This window comes from Lolium perenne, chromosome 7, assembly GCF_019359855.2.
Source record: "Lolium perenne isolate Kyuss_39 chromosome 7, Kyuss_2.0, whole genome shotgun sequence".
Classification (NCBI taxonomy): Eukaryota; Viridiplantae; Streptophyta; class Magnoliopsida; order Poales; family Poaceae; genus Lolium; species Lolium perenne.
The window spans coordinates 261,178,010-261,201,507 of NC_067250.2; the positions used below are offsets into that span (position 1 = coordinate 261,178,010).

Below are 23,498 nucleotides of genomic sequence, written 5' to 3' on the forward strand. Positions count from 1 at the left end.
GACGAATCTGAGGCCGAACCAGGAGCCGTGCGTGCGGGAGAGCTGCGGCGGGTTCGCTTTCCTCTGCGCCCTCGCTGGACATACCGAGAGGGCCATGCGGCGCAAGGCGGAGAAGAACCTCGACACGGCAGCTACTAGAAATTCATCCAAGTTTTTCATTTCTTTTTCTGATACTAGAGTTTCTTCGAATTTGAGTAGTATAGGTATCTCGTTGGGTAGTGGTTCGGATGAGATTTTAGCTTCAGCTCATGTGTTGAGACAGACGGAGCTTGACCGTTTAACGGTTGCTCCAAATGGATCCACTGAGTCGGCTACTTCCATTGTTGACGATGATGAAGATGATGGCATCCTAGATGGTCATCTTCTCTCGGCTACAGTTGGAAGTGTGACAGAAGTTGATTTAGACCACTCAGAGCTTAGTTCAGTTTATGATCTAACTGCCTCTGAACGTGGTTCTAGATCATCGGCTGGAAAGAAATCTCGTAGATATGGCAAAAATTCTAAATCCAAAATAGTTTCTCGATGAACGGCATGTTTCGGAATAGCAGAGGTCTTGGTGACTTGGCTAAGCATTCTCATATTGCCGATGGTTGTAGAGATTATGATTTAGATTTCATTGCTATATCGGAAACGGGTAGGCGAAATTTCACTCAAAGTTTTCTCGACCGATTGTCAGGCGGAATTAACTTTCAGTGGTTTTCTCGCCCACCTCGTGGTAGATCTGGTGGCATTTTACTTGGCGTCCGCATAGATACCATGACTGTCTTAGCTAGTTCTGATGGAGAGTATCATATTAAGCTCGACATTCAGAATAAAGCAGACGGGTTCAAGTGGAGTCTGGTTGCCGTGTATGGTGCCGCCCAGGATGCTTTTAAGGCTGACTTTTTACGTGAATTGGTAAATCTTACAAAAGATAATCCTTATCCGATTTTAATCGGAGGCGATTTTAATTTGTTGAGATTTCCTCACGAGAAAAGTAAAGGCTGTTTTGATGGACATTGGCCTTTCTTGTTCAACGCTGTCATCGATAGCCTTGATTTAAGGGAGGTGTTCATGTCTGGTCGACAGTTTACTTGGGCCAACAACTTGCCTGAACCCACTTACGAGAAACTAGATCGCGTGTTGATGGACACCGAATGGGAAAATAAATACCATATGGTGTCTGTCCGTGCACTAGAACGTATTGTAAATTTGTCTGACCATGCCCCCATCTTCCTAACTACTGGGAATCCCCGTCCTGTGTGTAAACGACCGTTCAAATTTGAACTTGGTTGGCTACATCGAGAGGGTTTTCATGAAATGGTTAAGAAGGTTTGGGAGAGACCGGTCGGGGGTAGCTCTCCAATTCTGAGATGGAATAATAAGATGCGGTCAATGCGCAAACATCTCTCTGGTTGGGCTGCCCATACGGCGGGTATCCTTAAAAAAGAGAAGGCTCGCTTATCAAATGTTATTGATGAGCTTGAGGCTGTTGCGGAGGTTAGACCGTTGTCGACGCAGGAGATTGAACTTAAAAATCAATCAAATGCGCAGATGGCGAGTCTCCTTCGTGAGGAAGAACTCAAATGGTATCAACGATCCAAAGCCCAGTTCATATTGCAAGGAGATTCAAATACGCGATATTTCCATGCTTTAGCCAATGGAAGACATCGGAAAAAACTTATTCATTCTCTTACTCAAGATGAAGGGGTGATTGAAGGCCATGAGAAACTCATATCTTACATTACTAGTTATTATAAAGGTTTGTTTGGTCCTCCGGAGGAAAGTACCTTCTCTCTTAACGAGGACTTAACGGCTGATATACCCCAAGTTTCCATTGAGGAAAATGGTCTACTAACCGCACCTTATACCGAGGAAGAGGTTCAGAAGGCAGTTTTCTAAATGGAATGCAACAAAGCACCGGGTCCTGATGGTTTCCCAGCCGAGTTTTATCAAACTTTCTGGGACACGATTAAATCGGACCTTCTAGATTTGTTCAGTGACCTACACTCTGGACAACTAGAATTATTTCGTCTAAATTTTGGTGAAGTAATCTTGTTACCGAAAGTTAATGAGGCAGAAAGGATTCAACAATATAGACCTATCTGCCTCTTAAATGTAAGTTTCAAGATTTTCACGAAAGTGGCCACCATTAGACTTAATACGGTTGCGGATCATGTTGTCCAGCCATCACAGACAGCCTTTATGCAAGGAAGGAACATCCTCGATGGTGTGGCGGTCTTGCATGAGACGGTACATGAGATGCATTCTAAGAAATTAAATGGGGTTATTTTAAAACTAGATTTTGAAAAGGCGTATGATAAAGTTAAGTGGTCTTTTCTACAGCAGACACTCAGGATGAAAGGTTTTTCTCCAGAGTGGCGCGCTCTGATAAATGATTTTGTGTATGGAGGTAGTGTCGCAATCCGGGTTAATGATGACACCGGTCACTATTTCCAAACACGAAAAGGGTTACGCCAAGGGGATCCGTTATCACCGATGTTGTTTAACATTGTAGCGGATATGCTGGCTATACTCATAGAGCGGGCTAAGGCTGATGGCCAGATTGAAGGAGTGATTCCACATCTAGTTGATGGTGGCTTATCTATACTTCAATATGCCGATGATACAATTCTGTTTATGGATCATGATCTTGAAAAAGCTCAAAATCTGAAATTAATTTTGGCGGCTTTTGAGCAATTGTCAGGACTGAAAATCAATTTCCATAAAAGTGAATTGTTCTGCTTCGGTGATGCCCAAAATGATATGACTCTGTATACAGAGTTGTTTGGTTGCAGGCAAGGCCAATTTCCGATTCGTTATTTGGGTATTCCGATTCATTATCGGAGACTTACAATCGCGGAATGGAAATTAGTGGAAGAAAGACTACAACAACGCCTTAGTAGTTGGAAAGGTAAATTGCTGTCCCTGGGTGGAAGATTGGTACTCATTAATTCGGTACTCACAAATATGGTACTGTATATGTTATCATTTTTCATCCTACCGAAAGGAATTCTGCATAAACTCGATTACTATCGATCCAGATTCTTTTGGCAAGGGGACAGCGAGAAAAAGAAATATCGACCGGTTACGTGGAGTATAGGTTGTAGTCCCAAAGACCCCGGCGGGCTTGGAGTTCATGACTTGGCAGTCAAGAATTCAGCTCTACTGGGTAAATGGCTGTTTAAGCTCCTCACTGAGGATGGGACTTGGCAAACTATTCTTCGGAGAAAGTATATTGGTTCGAAGACATTATCCCAAGTGGTTTGGAAACCAGGGATTCTCACTTCTGGGCCGGGCTAATGGCGACAAAAAATGATTTTTTTCGCCATGGCACTTTCTCAATAAGGAATGGAGCACAGATACGGTTCTGGGAAGATGCTTGGCTAGACAATGCACCCTTAAGTGAACAGTATCCAGCTCTTTATAGGATTGTTCGCCGTCAAGGTGATACCATTGCTACTGTAATGGCTACCTCACCTCCGAGGGTGGCGTTCGGCCGGGGTTTACTTGGACAAAGTCTTGTGGCATGGAATACCTTAATTCAACGGCTCGGAGATATTCAATTATCAGACGAACCAGACGAATTTAGATGGAACCTTCATGTCAATGGTACTTTCTCTGTAAAATCTTTCTACAACGCGATCCTTATTTCTGATTTACCAGTTGATAATAACAAGAAGATTTGGAAGATGAAGATACCATTAAAATTAAAAATTTTGGATGGTATCTTCGTCGAGGGGTAATTCTCACCAAAGACAATCTTGTTAAGCGTAATTGGCATGGGAGTACTCGATGTGTTTTCTGTCATCACGACGAAACAATCAAACACTTATTCTTCCAGTGCCAGTTCGCGAGATCTATATGGTCAGTCATCCAAGTAGCGTCTACCCTGTATCCTCCGACTAGTGTTGCCAATGTCTTTGGCAATTGGCTTCATGGTGTCGATTCAAGGTTTAAGTTGCTTCTTAGCGTGGGGGCGCTAGCAATTATCTGGGCGCTATGGCTATGTAGAAATGACAAGATTTTTAATGATATAAATTGCTCTTTGTTGCAGGTCATCTACAGATGTACAGGTATTCTCCGTTCGTGGTTACCTCTTCAGCGAGTGGAGAACCGAGACCTGTTTACGGAGGTCTGTACACGGTTGGAGGCTACGGCGAGGGATACTTTTTCCCAACATGGGTGGCAGCATAGTCTACGGATAGATGCCCCACCTACTCCTTAGGCGTTATATGATTCATCGTTCCGATATGTATCTCGCCTAGTTTTATTTTTTATCTTTTTTGAACTTGAGACAATAAAACGGCTGTGTGCATCCTGGTTATGCAGAGGCTGGATGTAATTGCTTTCAAAAAGTAATAAAGGCATCCTTTATCGAAAAAACAAGCTCAACCAACCAACAATGGTGCCATCACCACCACCCAAGAATCCTAATTACTTCTCAACTTACCTCTGCTTCCTTGTTCTTGTGTCCACCACCACCCTCTCCGCCGCAGTTTCCACCAACTCCTACTACTCCGTTTGCTCCTCCGTGGCACCAGCTTCCAACCGCTTCACCGACTCCGATGATGCCCTTTTACTCGCCCGCTCCTTCCAGATATATTCCAGCTACTTCTCTGGCAACGCGGATAACCTCTTCTCCGCCGATGATCAACTCCAGAGCATCTACCGCTCGTTTTCCCTCGTCCCCGACCACGTGATCCGCACCAGTGATCCGACTCTCATCCACCTCACTGCCACCCTCACCCTCACCGGACCACGCAGCAACAAGTACTTGACCCTTGGAAGACGCCTCAATCACACCTTCGCCCAGTCCATATCTTTCGTCCTCGATGGCTACTACTCCTCCGCCTCACTCCAACTCTGCATGGTCGGGACGGGCACCGAACCCGCTGCCAATGGCTCTCTAAAGCAGTACACGAACGTCACCCTCCGCCTCCACGTGCCTAGTCCCTCCACCCTCACCGATCCCTTCATGACCGGCACTCTAGATGGCTCCTCCGACTTCGGGGCCATCAACTTGCTCGCGTACGATGAAGGTGAGGACTACAAGTACGGAGAACGCGCCACCTGCAGTTCACTGGTGCAGCCGAGCATGGGCTCGCTCCGGACGCTTGGGAGCGACTCCGTGTGCGGTCAACTCATGTTGACCTCATACATGCTTCTTGATCATCACGACGGCGCTCCGGCCAAGCTTCGTCGGATGCACATCAACCGGATAGTGTGCACCGCGGAAGGCGCCGTGCGCGCGTACATGCTGTTCTCCAACGACACCAGGTCCGGGAGGCGTGGATACAGTTCGTACTACAACCTCATGGTCAACGAGGAGGCGGTTGTAGCCGATGGGCACTGGGACTCAGATCGGAAGATGCTCTGCCTTAGAGCATGTCGGGTGGTGCGCTCTGTGCCCTCAACTGTGGCGGTGCGCGAGTGCAAGACCGGGATGAGTTTCTGGTTTCCGGCCATGTGGACGGTCCTTGAGCGGAGCGTCGTGGCTGGCGTGCTTTGGAACTCAGATCAGAAGAGGATGATCGACGGCGATGCTAGACCAATCTCCGGCGTGATATCGGCGTTTAGCTTCGACTTCGACGACAACAGAATGAACCTCTCCGATGTGAAGTACACCTACAATGACACGATGTTGGAGGTGGCGAAGAAACACTATCTCAAGATGAACAAGGAGAAGATCAAGGGATTGCTCCCGGTCCCGGAATATTACACCGACTTCTGCCTTCGGTTTTACATGGCAAACGCGGGGAGCGGAGACGCCTACCCACGCACGATTGGTTCGGTGGTGCTAAACGACGAAGGGGAGGCCGCCGATGGCTCCACCCGGCCTGCGGTGGTTGACGATCTGCTGAGCATCAGCTACGATATACACCATTATGCTCCTCCCCACGAGAAACGGGTGAATGTGTCGAGCCCATATACACTTGAGGAAGGACAAATCTCAGCAGAGGGTGTGTATGATCCCAAGAGGGGCATCATGTCCATGGTGGGATGCCAAGATCACAAGGGCTCGATGGACTGCCAGATACTAATAACCGTGCAGTTCGCCTCCCTGGGTGACAGGGCTCAGGGGCTCGGCAACAGGGGAGCAATCAACAGCCTTAGGGATAGGGCGGACCGTCTTTTCTTCGAGAAGATGGACATCACTATGTACGGGGCTTACCCCATGTGGCTGTCCGAGGCGATATCGAGGATGGACTTGGAGAGCATAATGCTGGTGGCCTCCACGACGCTGTCATGCCTCTTCACCGTCCTGCAGATCCTCCACACCAAGCGGAACCCCGAGACAGCTCCGGCGATGCCGGTCACCATGCTCGTCATCCTCTCCTTGGGGCACCTCGCCCCTCTCGTACTCAGCTTTGAGGTGCTGTTCCTGAGCAGGAGGAGCCAGTATTTTCTATACTCAACTATGGAAGGGTGGATAGAGTTGAACCAGGCGATGGTGAGGGTGCCTGCGCTGATCGCCTTGCTGCTGCAGCTGCGCCTTCTTCAGCTAGCGTTGTTCGGCCGCCTGAGGTCGGCCAGACACCAGAGCGAACCCACCAGTACACCGTCGACGGCCATATCGGAGAGGGTCGTGCTACAGGTATGCCTGCCGTTGTACCTGCTCGGGGGAATCCTAACCACGATCGTCCACGCGATCAATGCACCGGCTGCTGCTGCTGCAAGCGAGGGATCGCTGGCTGCAAGCGTCGGTGGACTGCTAGACACGCCATGGGGCGACCTCGTGGCGTACGCAGGGCTGGTACTGGATGGCTTCCTTCTTCCTCAGGTCATCCTGATGAGGTCAGGGTCTGGAGTTCGAGCGATTTCACCGTGGTTTTACATGGGGGGCACCGTGATCCGTGTGGCGCCTCACGTGTATGACGCTATCAGGGGGCGGATCTACGGAGAGCTAGGCGCGAGGCTTAGCAGGGTATACGCAAACCCTCGTGGCGACCTGTTCGGTGTCGCATGGGACATTGTTGTGCCGTGCGGAGCCGCGTTGCTGCACGCTCCTGTTCTTGCATCAGCGGCCTGGAGACGCCTCGTTGCTGCCTTCGGAGAGGAGGACATCAGGTGGTTATGAGATGGTCTCTCGCAAGTAACTAATGTGTTGTCGATCCTGTGGTAAGATGCAATAACAATATCATCTGCTCCATAGTTTATATCCTGCATAAATGACATGAGTTTCTCTTTATCCTGGCAATTGTCCAAAAACACACTGACGCCTCTCATATGTGAAAACATTGGCATTAATAATTAAGAACAAAGGAGTAGATCATCAAACTTTCTTCTTCCAACATACACTCATGCTTCCGGGAATGAGACGACCTAATACGATTCACGCTAGGCAATTCGCCCCTCAGCCATAAGGTCCCCAAACAACGGTACAAAATGATGTGTTGTGCTAATACAATTTGAACTCAGAAGGCCTAAAGCCGCTGATAATAATGCAGGGGTTCCTTTCCCAAACCAGTGATCACACTAAAAATCTACAAGCTTGGGATCTACAAGACCAACGTGGGACAATATGATTGAAGCAAAGACAACAGTTACATGTGGCTTGCTTCACAGATTCAGTAGGTAAGTGCAATGCACTACAGGAATGGCTCGCTGCGCCGACGGCTGTGGCGTACGCCGACGGTCGGCGTACGTCCGGTCCATGGCAGCAGACCACCGAGCCCCTCGGCGTATGAATACCCTCGGCGTAGAGAGAGCTACGCCGACGGCCACCCTTGGCGTACGCAAGGCCGTCGGCGTAGCACAGGCATGTGCTCCGGTCCCGCTCCGGCCGTGACGGCTCGGTCACGGCGTCAGCGAGGCGCCGAGGGCCACCCTCGGCATAGGGCATCACCCACCTATGCCGACGGCCACCCTCGGCATATATATTTTTATTTTCTTTTTTTCTTCTCTCTCATTTACTTTATATTATGTTTGTTTTATTTATGTACTAGTATGAATTATGTAAAAATAGTTACTTTTTTAAAGGAAAAAATGGTAGATGGCTTATGTAGATCCCACGAGTGACGCTCTTCGTAGACGGGTCGACGGGAGCCAGTAGCGCCAACATCTGCTATCGATGTACATATGTCCTAAAACAAAGGAAAAAAGTCCATTGCTAGCCCTAACTCAAACCCTAACCCTAACCCTATGGGTAGATTTGCGGGGTCCCCGCCCTAGGGTTTCCCTAGATACAAACCACCGGAGCGTCCGAATCGGTGGAAACTCCTGCTACGGTATGGGGTCGGCACCGCGAGTCAGAATCAAGGCGCCGTTCAACCTATTTAGCTCAAATAGTCTTTGATTTCTAAAAGCATGAGTGTATGCTAACAATTCAATCAGAAAGTGAGGATACAACCCCAAAACTCAACCAAAAGCTTTTCAGTTACTAATATATCTTTCATATCTTGGATTTATAATGTGAATTACATTACAACTATGTTCTCTTTTGCACAACGGATTTATGTAACACTCCACATAATCAAATATCGATTTTCTTAGGTTTTGTTGGAATCACTTAGCAATATATTGTGTATGACTGGTGTAGAATAATGTCAAGCCAATATAGTCCCGGGAAAACTATAAAATGACATCAACCACTTAGTCTATATGTAGCTAATTAATTGATTTAATGAGAAATCATTATTGTGCATTCGGATAGAGATGATCCAAAAAAAATGAGTTTAAGAAATTAGTGTTCATAATTTAAGTGCTCTGAATAAAAAAGATCTAAAAGGATAACATTGATAGCACACTGAAATAAAAGAAAGACATGAAGGAGGTGATATTTGCATACATGTAATAATATGTCAAGTACTATTTGCACTGTGATATGGACACGTAATTTTTTATGGTGCTACATAATAAATATATCATTAATGATAGATCCAAGGTGTCTAGTGCCTTCAAACAAACAACCACCATGAGAGAGCATAGCAATAGCACTAAAACAATTGTATTTATTCATTTTCTTGGCATAAAAAAGATTGGATACCATTGAATACAAATCAATTAATGCGGCATCCATTGAGAAAATAATGATGCAATTGAATGCACAATCATTAATTAATGTGTCCATATTTGTATGGTGACATCAAATTATGATACTACCAATAAATACATATATATATCCAAATAATTAATCTCCCTTGCCGGCCTCTATATAAAGAGAACAGAGGAGCGGGTATGTTCAACAAGATACCAGCAAGGCAATACAAGAACATCGAGAGATAGTTCCCTTCTCGCTGAAAACATAAAGAAAAGTAAAGAGTAGAAAGATAGCTGATATTCAGATGGCAGTTGTGATCAACCGGCGCGACGTGAGGGCCATGTACTCATTGGCTCTTGTCATCATGGCTCTAACCGTCATGTCTTCTGTTTCAATAATGTACTGTCAAGCGGTAAGAACTTCTTGTTACCAGCTAACTCCGTTGACACAATAATGCATTATGGTTATCAAGAGTACTAATGTGGTAGTAACCTGGTCGTTTACAACATGTGCAGCCGAGGTGATGGAGAAGGATCGTCACTGTTTCAGCTATGATCTCTGCGACGATAAACCGTGCCAACAGGCGTGCAGGAAAATGGGGTACCAAAACTGGGAGGACGCCTCCTGCAGCGATATATTGTTCTGCTGCTGCGCAAAAGAATGATGGGGGTCCTTCTTTTTTATGAAACGTTGCCCAATGTTTATGTGTGCAATTTATTATGAAATGAAACAAGGGAGAGAGTGAAGTTATTGGACTTCATCTTCACAGCTGAGGGCGACATTTTGTTCTGTTTTCACTGATGAGATAGTTCTCATTGCTTTTCATCACGCACCGCGCTGCGGTGCTGCGTCTCTCGTTGCACATATTGCATGCATCCCTTACCGGCGGCGAATCAGGGAGGGAAGGGATCGTTGTCTGTGATACAATTCACGACTGGGCAATTCACCCCTCAGCAATAAGGTCCCCAAACAACAATACAAATGATGTGTTATGTCATCACAATTTGAACTCACAAAGCCCACTGAGCTGCTGATACTAATGCAGGGCTCCTTCCCCACACCAGTGATCACATTAAAATTCTACAAGCTTGGGATCTACTAGACCAACGTTGGACAATATGATTGAAACAAAGGCGACAGTTACCTGCGGCTGGCTTCACAGAGTCAGTAGGTAAGTATACAATGGGGTTGGTGCCATGAGTCAGAATCAAGGCACCGTTCAACCGTTTAGCTCAAATGGTCTTTGATTTCTAAAAGCATGAATGTATGCTGACAATTTAATCAGAAAGTGAGGACATAACACCAAAACTCAAGGAAAAGATTTTCAGTTCATTAACTAATGTATCTTTCATATATTGGATTTACCATGTGAATTACATTACAGCTATGTTCTTTTGCACGACAGATTTATGTAACACTCCATGTATTTGTGTAGGGAAAATCAAATATCGATATTTCTTAGGTCTGTCGGAATCGCTTAACAATATATTTTGTATGACTAGTGTAGAATAATGTCAAGCCAATATAGTCCCGAGAAAACCATAAAAATGACACCAACCACTTAGTCTATATATATAGCTAATCATTTGATTTAATGAGAAATCATTAATGCACATTTGGATAAAGGTGGTAAAAATGAGTTTAAGAAATTATTGTTCATCATTTAAGTGCTCTGAACAAAATATCTACTAAAAGAAAACATTGATAGCACACTGAAATAAAAGAAAGAAATCAAATCAAATCAAATCTGATATTTATTTATTTTAGCTGAGCATAAAGGATTAGTATGTTTTACATGAGAAATAGTAAATGTACCATGCGTAAGAAAAAAAAGGTGATATTTGTTACAACATTTAATAATATGTCAAGTATACTATTTGTACTGTATATGATATCAACACATAACTTTTTATGGTGCTACATAAATATATCATTAATGATGGATCCAAGGTGTCTAGTGCCTTCAAACAAACAACCACCCTGAGTGAGCATAGCAGTAACACTAAAACAATAATTCAGTGAATATAGCTAGCGTGTATTTATTCATTTGCTTGGCCTTAATAAATATTGGTTGACATTGAATACTCCCTCCGTCCCGGTTCACAGGGCTCACATGAATTTGCACCGCGACCAAGAACGCATTTGATTGGACACTAAAACTCTTCTCAGCTCTTATCTCTCTCCAATCAGCTGTACTCCATAATTAATAGGGATACGCATGCACCCCAGCTCCACATAAAAACTGGTTCGATTTCCACCCCCGCATGCATGCAATGGTTGTTTAAAAAGAAGAAAGAGAAGGTAGAGAGTAATTAGAGGGGGTTACTACTTCTAATTAAATGCATGCAGACCTTAGTGGAAAGGTATTATGGGACAAATGTTTTTTCAGATTAGGCCCTGTGAACCGGGACGGAGGGAGTATTTACCATATAAATCAATAAATGTGGCACCCATTGAGAAAATAATGATGCAATTGAATGCACACTCATGAATTAATGTGTCTATATTTGCATGGTGACATCAATTTATGTTACTACCAATAAATACATATAAGTACATCTCCAAATAATTAATTTCCCTTTGCCAGCTTCTATATAAGAGAACAAAGGTGCGGGCATGTTCAACAAGATACCAGCAAGGCAATACTACAAGAACATCGAGAGATAGTTCCCTTCTCGCTCGAAAACATAAAGAGAAAGAAAGAGTAGAAAGGTAGCTGGCATCCAGATGGCACTTGTGATCCACCGGCGCGACACGAGGGCCATGTACTCAGTTGCTCTTGTCCTCATGGCTCTAGCAGTCATGTCTTCTGTTTCAATAATCTACTGTCAAGCGGGTAAGAACTTCTTGTTATCAGCTAACTTCGTTGTTGACACAATATTGCATTTTCGTTATCGTCAAGAGTAATGCGGTAGTAACCTGGCCTGGTCGTTTACAACATGCGCAGCCGAGGTGATGGAGAGGGGTCACTGTTTCGGCGATATACTCTGCGAGGATGAACAGTGCCGACAGGCGTTCAGGAAAATGGGGTACGCAAACTGGAAGGACGCCTACTGCAGCTTCGAGAGTGAGATAAGGTACTGCTGCGTGGATAAATGATGGGGGTCCTTCTTTCTTACGTACTGCTTTGCATGGAAACGAAATGTTGGCCAGTGTTTATGTATGCAATTTATGAAATAAAACCAAGGGGAGAGAGTAAAGTTGGCCTTCATCTTCAGAGCTGCGACACTTTGCTCCGTTTTTGAGATCGTTCTCACTGGTTTTCATCACGCACCGTGCTGCAGCGTTGTGTCCCTCGCTGCACATATTATGTGATAAGATGCATATCATTTGCAACTGTCTGGCTCCTAGCTTCACAGGACGCTCTGGGGACTCATAAACACCCCTAGGACTAGGACTCCTGTGAGATCGCGATCCCGATCACAGTTCTTGAGTTTCTTCTGCAATTCTCTCCGGCTCCTGCTACCTTTTTCTTCCTTTCAAGCGTGCAACTTTGCTATTGGTAGCAATTCTCCTACTGAACTGAAGTCTAATCTTTGAGAACACTTGTGTGAATAAGAACAGAGTCGATCAAACTTTCTTCTCCCAAGCAGATGAGAATGCCAACGGCTGTATTGCTCAAAGACAATTTTGCAGATGGCTCAAGCAAGAGGCCTGATACGATTCATGGGCAATTTGCCCCTCAGCCATAAGGTTTCCAAACAACAATACAAATGATGTGTTATGTCAATACAATTTGAACTCCAAAAGCCTACTGAGCTGCTCATATAACGCAGGGGTTCCATCCCCAAACCAATGGTCACACTACAATTCTACAAATCCTGGGATCTACATGACCAATGTGATACGATGGACAAAGACGACAGTTACATATGGCTTGCTTCACATATTCAGTAGTGAGTATATAATAGGGTCGGCACCGTGGGTCAGAATCAAGGTGCGTTTCTGTTGGTGAATCATCATGTCCCTAGCAGTTCTGTCTGTGTTAAACTGAGTATTCACAGTTTGTCAAGACGACTTTGTTCTCTTGTCCTGAGCTTGGCCGTGGATGCACAGCCTAAAACGCTGGGTAAAGCTCTCCCCCATATCATGCCTCTCCTGATTGAGTCTCTTCCATAGAGACCTATTTTTCCTCTCCTTCGGTATAGTGAGTGGCTTCCGTCGTATCCGTCTTAATGGCGTCGCCAGAGCTCTCAGCGTCAAGCTCTGCAGTTTGGAAGCAAATGAAGGAATCTACAACTATCAGAAGTTGTTCTCTCTGGAATAAAGTTTTGCTAATTTTACCCGATAATGTAATTAGAGAAAGCAAAATCACTAATTTGAAATATGGCTATTTGTTCCAGCAATAAGCAAACATAAAAAATGCAATTGACTCTGTGACCTATTTGAGCCTATCATAAGCTTTACCTTCTAAACAGCTCTTGCTTCCTGCTGCCATAAGCCGAAAAGAGGGGGTGCTTAAAGGGATTGTAAAGAAAAAATTCTATAATAGTAAACCCTTGTCAAGTTGTCACATGTGATGTGCCACTTTGATGCTTAGTTTATAGCAATTATGTGAGTAATTGAAAGACATGTAAACTGAAGAAATAAATTCACCTTATGCTTATGATCAGAAACCCCAGGACGCTCGCCTGAGGATGATCCATCACTCGCTGCCCCCAAGGAAGAACATCTTCCCCAACTCTCTCTGTTTGAACTTGTGTATGAGCAGCACTCCTCATTTTGCTTGGTTGCTTTATCCTTAAATGGAAAAGAACTTCTCATCAGTGAAATTGCAAGATCAATCCTCAGAAAGTAGTCTAAAACTAATAAGCCAATGAATATTTACAGATTGACAGAATATGGTTTTGTTGTCATGCAATAACAGCCATACCAAAATTCACTGGTAGCCTCAGTTCATCGCACTATTGTTAGCCTCGATATGGTGACTAGAAATTCAGAAACACAGATAGGCGGGCTGCATCATGCTCATATTTAGTGATTGAGTTTTTACAGATTGCTGCATTGAATTTTAAAATGGCAAACCAATCCACCAACTTCAATAAAATAAAGCCTCATCATATTTATTTTATTTTTTGAGATCATCATATTTATATTATACCTGTATATGAGGCTCGGGGGTGTTATCCTCCATCTCGGTGAGGTTATGATTTTCGTCCAAAAGGAAATCCTGCATTAAATGGAGATATATCACCTCGGATATCACGTATGAGAGGCAAACCTACCACTGATGGTCTAGTGGACTTACCAAGTCATTGTCATTTTTAACAGACAACTGATTGACCCTCTCTGTTAGCAATTCCACTACTGATTTTGTAGCTGAAACAATGAAATATGAGTCAGCGAACAACAGGGGATAACTCGTGTTTGTTAGTAGCTACTATATGGGCTGGGACACACCGTTGGTGAAACTAGTTGCAGCGGCGGATGAACTTCCTGCATCAGTACTAGCGGCTCTTAGACCATTTATGATCTCACAAAGTAAGCTCTGGAAAAGTCAAGTGAAGACAGGTGTAAATTCCCTGGGAGAGTGCCTGATTCCCATAACACAGAGCAGAAGTTTTGATGAAGGAGTGAATAGAAAACTTACCTCATTTGTTCCAGCACCACGGTTGTAGTACTTCTCTAACTTATTTGAGCATGAAGACGGAAATTGAGGTGGGTGCAGAACATTATAGAAAAATATTGAAACAGAATCGTAATAAAATTGGGGCCTAGAGGTGTTGTGATCGCCATCAAATTTGATTAAATTTTTATCACCCTGCAAAGGAATACAAAGAGTTACATTCACAAAATATGCCCAGCATAGGTCTGTATGTTTAAGCAATCTACTTTTTATCAGAGTATGTAAAGCAAGCACAGTTACCGCATACGCCTGGTGAATACGGTCAGTGTGATGCGGCTGAATGAACATATCACTTGATGCATGTCCAAATAGTGCCGGAATAAACGTCTTCGGGGCAAACTGGAGAACAAAAAGGGTAGTAAAGCTCATGTATCCAGAAATAGGAGGTAGAAAAACACATAAGAAAGTGTTTGACTGAAAACCATGATAATTAGAACATCACGGCTGCTAGACTACCTAATATACCAAGAAATCACAACGAGACAACTAATATGCAGAGGATGTTTCAAGACGAAGGAGAAAGAGAAGACTTCACGACACGAGTGCCTAGCGGCCTAGAATCTCCAACGAAGACGTAAAATTGTTGCCAACAACTTGAACTTCAGAATACATACGGTGTCTTCACATCCAGCTTTTACTTCTTGCAGTACTTTTGTTGCATCTTGTTGCTAGATTTAGTTTACTTCCTGCCCCTCTCTCCCCTCCCTCTTCTAGTCAATAGACCTCGATTTTTCACCAAGTTACCATGCCATCACCAGAGAACCTGGTTGAGGAACGAGACTACTGCTAAACACCTCACGAACAACCTAGTTTCATGGAAAACAGTCTCCCGCTTCACATGCCCAATTGCTTACAGACCATCTCACCTAGAGAGATATTACATGTGTGGGAACCACTCGAAGCATTGGCCTAACATATGCTTGCACAGCCATTTTTCCTCCTAAACATGCATGCAATAACCATAGAAGAAAACTTTATTTTGCATTGCAGTCCTTTGAAGACATCTGTACATACATAGGCTGACTACAATCCTTTCTAACTGTAATCTATAGCATTCATATCTAGTGCACATTACTATTACTGATATGGAGCCTCCAGTTGTTGCAATGCTAACAAACATCTCCTATCACATTTTCATTAGTCTTCAATTCCATCAGCCTATTTAGTAATTAAGAAGAACAGCATGCTATTTTAGAAAACAAACCTGAACAACATTAAGATCCATTATGTCAAACTTAGCTCTTCTCTGAATGACACGGCGCATGTACTGTAGAGCCATTTTAACCTGAAACCATATAGAACATGAGTGGCGTAAACAGTTCATGTTATGTATTGCCTGCAAGTAAGTTAGATGTTATGTATTGCTTGCAAGTAAGTTAGTACACAAATTCAATCTATAGCTTACTCAAAGTCTGCTTCCCTAGCAACATAGATTTAAATTGAGCTGGTATAAGATATCAACACTAGGGCCATGGACACCAAAATGAATAGTGCTTCAAGACTTCCAGAATTTGAAAATTTCCTTGTAAGATTCATATTATTCCTAGACATAAACATGTAGGGGTGGGAAAAACCAGTCCAGCGGTTTAACCGGTTTCATCCATTTCATTCTTTTGTACTAGTCTGAAAATGAGGATTTAGTTTGTGAAAGGAAATGAACTAGCTTCCACTAGCTGTTTTACACTGTTTCACTTTTTGCACACCCCTATAAACATGGTACATTTCTTGTTGCACATACAACAGCTTTTGTGTATACAAACAGAAGTTAGTTCAAGCATAGCTACAAGGATACAAGTGCACCATAAACCAACAATTAGCATGTAAGACATAACTCGTCAAAGTCTATGCGTTATCAATTACACAAAGTGAACCTGTTCTATAATCAGTTCATCCACAACAAGAAAGCAAAATGTTCTGCAAAAGACAAGCATACCGTGAACTTAGGAACTCGGATTTTGTAAACATCTACAAGCTCCAGCATTAATTCATACAAGTTAGAGAAAGCACTGTCCAAAACCATGCCAGCAATCGACGGGTCTTCTGCTCCGTACAGCAGGCTGCATCAAAGTTTGGTTAAAAGTGTGATGAACTATCAAAATACAATTCCATCCAGTAAAACCTACAATGTTTATGATATTTCGTGGATAAGGATATAATCTAATATCAGGATTTTTCAACAATACACAGAAACTCTTAAGATGCGCAAACTTATTATCTGAACACATCACAAAAACGTTATAGCACTACGAGAAATAGTACACCGAACAATTTGCCATAAAGTAGAAGGCACAAGCACTGTAACCAAAATACCTTGTAACAGCACCCATCGATCGCCCCCAAAGACCTATACAAGAAACTTCCTTATTCTTCCGCAAAAAGGACACTGCACATTTGAGATCCTGTTTCTGGTGGTTGTATGTTTTGTCAGAACACTGTGATCACTAAACGATAGTAATGTTCTTTGAAATTTAAAATGAATATGTACCTCATGCCAACCAAGGCTGACATACTCTCCCCCTGATAGCCCTGATCCAGCAAAGTCAAGTGCAAAAAGTGTGATATTTGAAGGGAGAAGTATGACAGCAGCTTCATTTGCATCTGCTCTGCACCCACTGCATTAAGTTTAAGAAAAAAAATCAATTGGCCAGCATTGTTGGTGATTAATCAACGTAAACACCATGCGAAAAGAAAAATAAATGCCACGATTCATCTGGATAAATCATATGTGAACGTAACTTAAATCTAATGTTGCAATTTGGCTTTATGTGTTAAACAGCACTCCCTCCTTAACAAAATATAAGGTGCCCTTGATTTTCGCTGGTCAGCGACTTGAAACTTCGACAATGATTTGTACTTATAATATGTACACAAAATTAGTATAAAAATATAAAAAGTATTTTGCAAGACAAATGCAACGAATCATGTATACATTCCCAATCCACCATATAATTTAGTATATATTAGTGGTCAAAGTCATGTATCAAAGACCATGCAAAATAAAGTGCAGCTTACATTTTGGTGCGGAGAGAGTACTAGAATGTAGACAAGTATACTTCCAAATACATTGAATCACAATGTGAGTCATGACTCATATGGATAGGACATACAGAACACACGAGCCAGAAACCCCAAAATACCTATTCCCATGGCAGTAGATCACACATGGAAGCGCAGTGTTTTCTGGGATGACGGCAGGAACATAGTGGCTGCACTTCAAGATCTGGTTTCTTTCATTGGAAAGCTGCCACATATAAGTACACGAATAAGTCCAAAATGCAGAAAATGTTGACAATCAGCATGAAGTCTTTTAAGTGGCAAATGGAACACATAAAAAGCGTCAAAAGTTGCTCCCCTTACTTGCCTCCAAGTCTATTCGTTTGTACTTTCTTCCAGCAAGAGTAAACTCTGGCTCCCATAAATACTGATCTGGATTGTACTCTGCACTGTAGAAACATATTTCCAGTTAACCAGCTGTACCAGTACATGGAGAATAAATTCATCTGGTGAATACCAAATTAAGAGCTTAAAACTTTCCTTCTTTTTCATCTTAACGAGAAAGGCATAAATTTATTTTGAGAAAAGTGCAGTCAAGATGCAACTTGCCCGTCTTAACAAAATGTAAGAGTTTACTGCAGCTATTACTTTTATTCTTTCCGATCGGTTTAACTTTGCCACTACAAAACATATGACCCACGAGGAGCGAATCGAACAACTAGAGTCTAGAGACCTAGGATATGATTCACATTATCAAGTCTCGACCAGCAAACTTTGGCTCCTAAGCTTATTTTAACTTTTTTCCTATTTTGAGCACAGGACTTCCCCTGTGGCTTGCATACAACTTGTGCGTTGGTGGTAAGATTACTACGAGTGGCCAAAAATCACCGCCATTTTCCATAAGATCGGACTGGGCGTTGATGGACAAATTACATGGCTAACTCACTGAGCCAAGTATTGCCATTTATAAATCACCTAAATATAATAATATAGTACTACTGGCGTAAAAGTAGCAGCACGCTTTGACCTACTTGCAGGTCAAACCAAGCTGTGGTTTGGCCGGAGGAGTGGGAACGAGAACGAGACAGCGAGGCGGTTACCGTGGCGGGCGGATGACGAAATTAACGAACTGTTCGATCATGGCGCCGCGAGAGCTCCCGGACCACGACGAAGCGGCGGCGGCGGCGGAAGTTTCCGGCGCTCATGTACCGCAGCCGCCCACCAGCAGCAGCTAGCTTCCCCACGCACCAACCCGCGCAATCAACTCCAACTGCGGACTGCCCCCGCAAAATTCCGAACGAGCAGCCGCGGATCTGCGCCAGCCGCGGCGCGCGGTTCGGACAGAGCCCTGCGGGACGCGCCGGATCCGGCGCGGTCTCCGGCGAGCCGGAGGTCGAAATGCTCGCCGGGGGCCGCGGAGTCGGGCCGGCAGCGCCGGTGTGCGGGGCCGGACGGCGGCGGGGGAGCGGGGGGCTAGTCTGGCGGAGTTGGCTCGCGGCGGCGGGGACCGGAGAGGGAGATGGGCCGGCCGCGTGCGCAATGTGAACGTTAAAGAGGACGACGTGGTGGAGAGATAAGCAAAATCGAATTTAAATGGGGTTTCGTATAGCTATTTATCCGTACTTTTGTACTTTCGCCCCTGAAGTTTTCCCGGCCGAGTTCTTCGCCGCACATGCGCCGCGCATGGGCAAATTGCATGGCATGGGTGCAAGATCAAAAAGGTAGGGGCAGTTGTGTACTGATTGGTCTACTTTCGCACGAGTTATCTACCGGCACGCACTTCCTTCTCTTTTTCTAGTTTTGGGTGTGAATGCCTAGATGTAAAGAGATGGGTATTGTTGTGAAGCATGAAAAGCGGTTTTATGGAACATTATTGCTCACTGCTCAAAAGGCGTATAGTGGAGTAGGGTACTACGTATGATGTAGATGCTGATGCATTTAGACAATACATTGTCATACGGCGTGCAAAGCATTGCTCCAACAATCGATCGGTACAACAACAGAATGTACCGTGGGTGTTGTTCTTGGACCCTTGCTCATATTCGTATTGTTTTATGTCTTTTGAACAATATATATCCGTGGTTGAGTTCTTCGTGTACGTTTTGTTGGCGACAAGTGTCCCATTGGTGGTCGTCTTGCATAAAGTGTGTAAAACTCTACTGTATGTGAAACGAGAGACTAAATGTTGCTCCAATGCTACCAAGTCACCATAAGCCACTTTCGACTCAAGAGTCCTCGTGAGAACTTGCATGATATACTACTGTGACTTGTGGCACATTTTGCTTCCATATTGTTTGGCTGCATTTATATTTCAGCTAATTTGGCAAAAGTTCACTCACCATGGAAGCATGTTCTTTCGTGTAGTGATTTTATACAAATTTATTTCAGTATCATTTACTTTTGTAGTTGTGTAATATGGACTTGGACACAATTTATTATCTTAGAGGTACAGTGAGAACACTTTCCATTTACAGGCCCTAAACTGTTTGAATCAAAATCTTGTAAATGTGCTATCCCTAGCAGAGAATGATGCATTCACTAATTACAGTAGGCATGCAGCATATCCCTCTTGTGGACATAATCGTCTACTTTTTCCGAGAATAACATGCTAAATTGGCATTGGATAAAACACTTCTCAGGATATTTTTTTCTCAGGATATTTTTTGGACCCGAACTTCTATACAACTTCTTATATATAGATACTGAAATTCATGCAAGTACTATAGTATGGGGCACCAGTTAATTTACCTATATATATATATATATATATATATATATATTCGATACAATCTACTTTGTAGATATACATGATTTGTTATTGTAGTCTTTCCTTATGTTTGTATGGAGCTCATTTCAGTACAAACCTCTCGTACAAAAATTTACAACAATATAATTTTTCACCATAAAATATAGTTCTACATTAGCATGGATGTATTTGCAGTGTTAATTTTTTCAGTTGTATAACAATAAAATTCAAGTTTTTGTATTACTAACACAAATGTGGCTAATATTTACCCCGAGCTCTTCGACACTATCAAATATTTGGCCACATTGTTTTTACTCAATACAAATTGATAACACAAAACAAGATTGAAAGATAGTCTGATAGATTTTACCTTACAATATCTCTTATGAATTGTGATGAGACATAAGCACCTTTGTTGCAACTTGTATTCATCACTCCCAAAAACAAAACAGTGGTAGACATAGTTGTGCTTTTTCTTATGCCTCCCGACTTCCCATGGAAACGTATGAGTATGAGGTGGACGATGATATGCATTTAGACAATACATTGTCCTACGTCGTGCAAAGCATTGCTCCGACAGCCGATCGATACAACAAAATGTAGCATGGATGTTGTTCTTCGACCCTTGCTCATATTCATGTTGTATTATGTCGTTTGAACAATATACATCCGTGGTTGAATTCTTCATGTATGTTTCGCTGGCGATAGATCTCCCGTTGCTGGTCATTTTTTAAAATAGTATGTAAGACTACTATATGTGAAACGAGAGATTAAATGTTGCTCCAATGCCCCCAAGTCACCATAAGCGCACTTCCGAATCTAGAGTTTTCAAGACAACTTGTATGATATCCTACGAAAATATTTTCAGTGGCTATTTCATGTGAAGTGTATTTTTGATATTTGTAAGAAACATATCATCTTGAACCTTGTGAAGACATAATGTGTGTGTTATCGCAAGTGAACATTCCACAATTAAAGATTACAGAGTTCATAATGTGCAAGTACAAGTAGGAGCGCTTTTACTAAGACGACCTCCGCCCAACCAACATTGGTTATTAATAGGTGGGTATTATTTTGTGTCTCGCCCTCGCGCGCACGCACACACGCGCGACCCTATTTACATGGCGCACATGTTTTTCGATATCTAAGTTTGGCCTTCGATTTGACCAACAAAACATGAATTATGTGTCACAAAAGTTATATCATTCTGTATTCAAATTATGGTTATTTTGCAAAGAGTATGTAAAATTCCATTGTATCTGGAACGAGAGATTAAATGTTGGTCGAATGCCTCGAGTGACATAAGCGTATTTTTTAAACTTTAGAGTCTTCCTAATAATTTGAGATCACCTGCATGATACACTAATATAATATTTTCAATTATAAAATGTGAGCCGGCTATTTCCTGTGAAGTACGTGCATTCTTTGATGTTTGTAAGAAACATATGAGCTTGAACCTTGTGAAGAGCCTAATGTGTGTGTTGTCTCAAGTCAACATTCCCATAAAAAAAATTTAGGGAAAGCCACCACAACGCACTTCATTTCAAATCACACAATGATGCATCATTAGTTACAGCTGAAATAATAAAAGCTAGGGGCAATGTCAAAAAAACAGAGTTATTTGAATCATAAGTAAATCTAGCTTGTTTGTGCAAGTACAAGGAGTGATTTTAGAAAGACCACCTCCGCCCAACATTGGTCATTAAAACTAGGTCAAACGATATAAAATACGCTCGGTCTGGCTCTATAACCATCATTATCCTACGTCGTACCCTGCTCATTTTCACATTGACCTATGACACTCCCCATTGTCATTGTTTTATGGGGAAAGCCCTTGGCTACTCATTTTGCATATCCCCAGGGTTATACCGGCAAAATATCCAGACAACTGGAAAGGAGTTCGGATTCAGAAGTAGCAGTTCGGTATGGGGCCCTACGTATTTTCTGGACGCATAAATTTGCTACGCACTTGGAGCCCGCAAAGGCCCGAATATTCACCTGCTCCTGGGCCCGGCTCCGAAAGCACGGGCTGGGCTGCAGCGGCTGCCCTGTCCACCTCGCCGAGGATGCTCCTCCGTGCGGGGCCCACGCGTCATCGGTTGACCCGGTGACCAGCACGGCGAGCTCATGTGACGAGAATACCCTCGCGGCCCTGTACAGCACAGCAAGGAGAGAAAGGGTAGTTTGGTAGCGATGCACGTTACGGTGACTCGAGTGCGCCTCTCTCCAACGCTCGGTGGTCCCTTGGTGAGGCCTGGATGTGTTTTCTCACGAGTCTGCTGTCTGCGTCCTCCAACTTTACATCTTTTTTATTTTATTAAAATCTGGAGCTAAGTTATACATTTTACAGCGTTTAAAGTGGAAGGAAATGGTTAAGTCTTGGATTTTGAAACGAAGGGAGTACGAAAAAACTAGATTACTAAGGGCATGTACAACGGCAGCCTCTTAGATGGGCGCTTAAGTCAGAAAAGATAAATAGCATAAACTTGGATAATCACCTAAGCGTTCAGATTTCCAGTGGAGAGCGCTTATTTGGGTCGCTTAGGGCATCTCCAACCGCGCGACCCAAACCGCGCCCGCGCGTCCATTTGGGTCGAGCCGGACAAAAACGCGGCCCAGCGCGGGGATCACCGCAAAACCGGATGGCCGCGGCGTCCGGAACGACGCAAACCCGGCCCAAATCTGGGCTAGGTTTGCGTGGCCGCGGATGGCACGCGGCGTCCGCTCGCGTCTGGGCGCTGGTCGCCTCGTCTCCCTGGGGCCCACCTGTCGGTGACCAGGGAGTCTATTAAATGGGGACTGGACGACTGCCTCTCCATCGGCAGATCCGTCCACTCCAGTCCCCACTCCACTCCCCGCAGCGAAACCGCCGCCATGGCCAAGCGACGGTTCGCTTCGCCAACGACGACGAGGCGAGCAGCAGCCGCCGTCGCCGCCGGCGCCGCGGCCGGCTCGGAAGAAACCGAGGCGGCGGCCTCCACATCGAGAGGCCGCCCGCGGCGGCGCGGCATTGCCGCAGCCCGCCGCCTCTCCGCTCGAGCCGAAGCCCGAGTCCCTGAGAAGGACCCGACCTCCTTGCCGCGTTGATGATCTCGGCGGCGGAGGAGGAGGCGAAATGGCCGCACCTCCATGCGGCCATTCGCACCTCCGAGATGGAGGAGGCGGCCCGG

The 23,498-nt window shown here is 44.0% G+C and overlaps 1 protein-coding gene, 1 long non-coding RNA gene and 1 pseudogene across 2 annotated transcripts; 2 read left to right on the forward strand and 1 right to left on the reverse strand.

Moving 5' to 3' along the window:
* Positions 1-4,369: 4,369 nt before the first annotated feature.
* Positions 4,370-7,563, forward strand: LOC127313033 (uncharacterized; annotated as a pseudogene).
* Positions 7,564-11,579: 4,016 nt separating this feature from the next.
* LOC139834240 (uncharacterized) lies at positions 11,580-12,179 on the forward strand. Its single transcript, XR_011749841.1, has 2 exons — positions 11,580-11,798; positions 11,910-12,179. It is a non-coding gene; the product is annotated as an uncharacterized lncRNA (long non-coding RNA).
* Positions 12,180-12,620: 441 nt separating this feature from the next.
* On the reverse strand, positions 12,621-19,152 carry LOC127313031 (uncharacterized). The gene is made up of 14 exons (XM_051343567.1): positions 18,683-19,152; positions 17,950-18,031; positions 17,726-17,829; positions 17,074-17,200; positions 16,899-16,993; positions 16,522-16,645; positions 15,793-15,873; positions 14,829-14,927; positions 14,553-14,723; positions 14,363-14,450; positions 14,211-14,281; positions 14,064-14,132; positions 13,559-13,702; positions 12,621-13,168 (listed from the first exon to the last, which is right to left on the reverse strand). The coding sequence occupies exons 1-14, from the start codon at positions 18,721-18,723 to the stop codon at positions 12,971-12,973; spliced, it is 1,494 nt and encodes a 497-aa protein (XP_051199527.1). The 5' UTR covers positions 18,724-19,152; the 3' UTR covers positions 12,621-12,970.
* Positions 19,153-23,498: the final 4,346 nt, after the last annotated feature.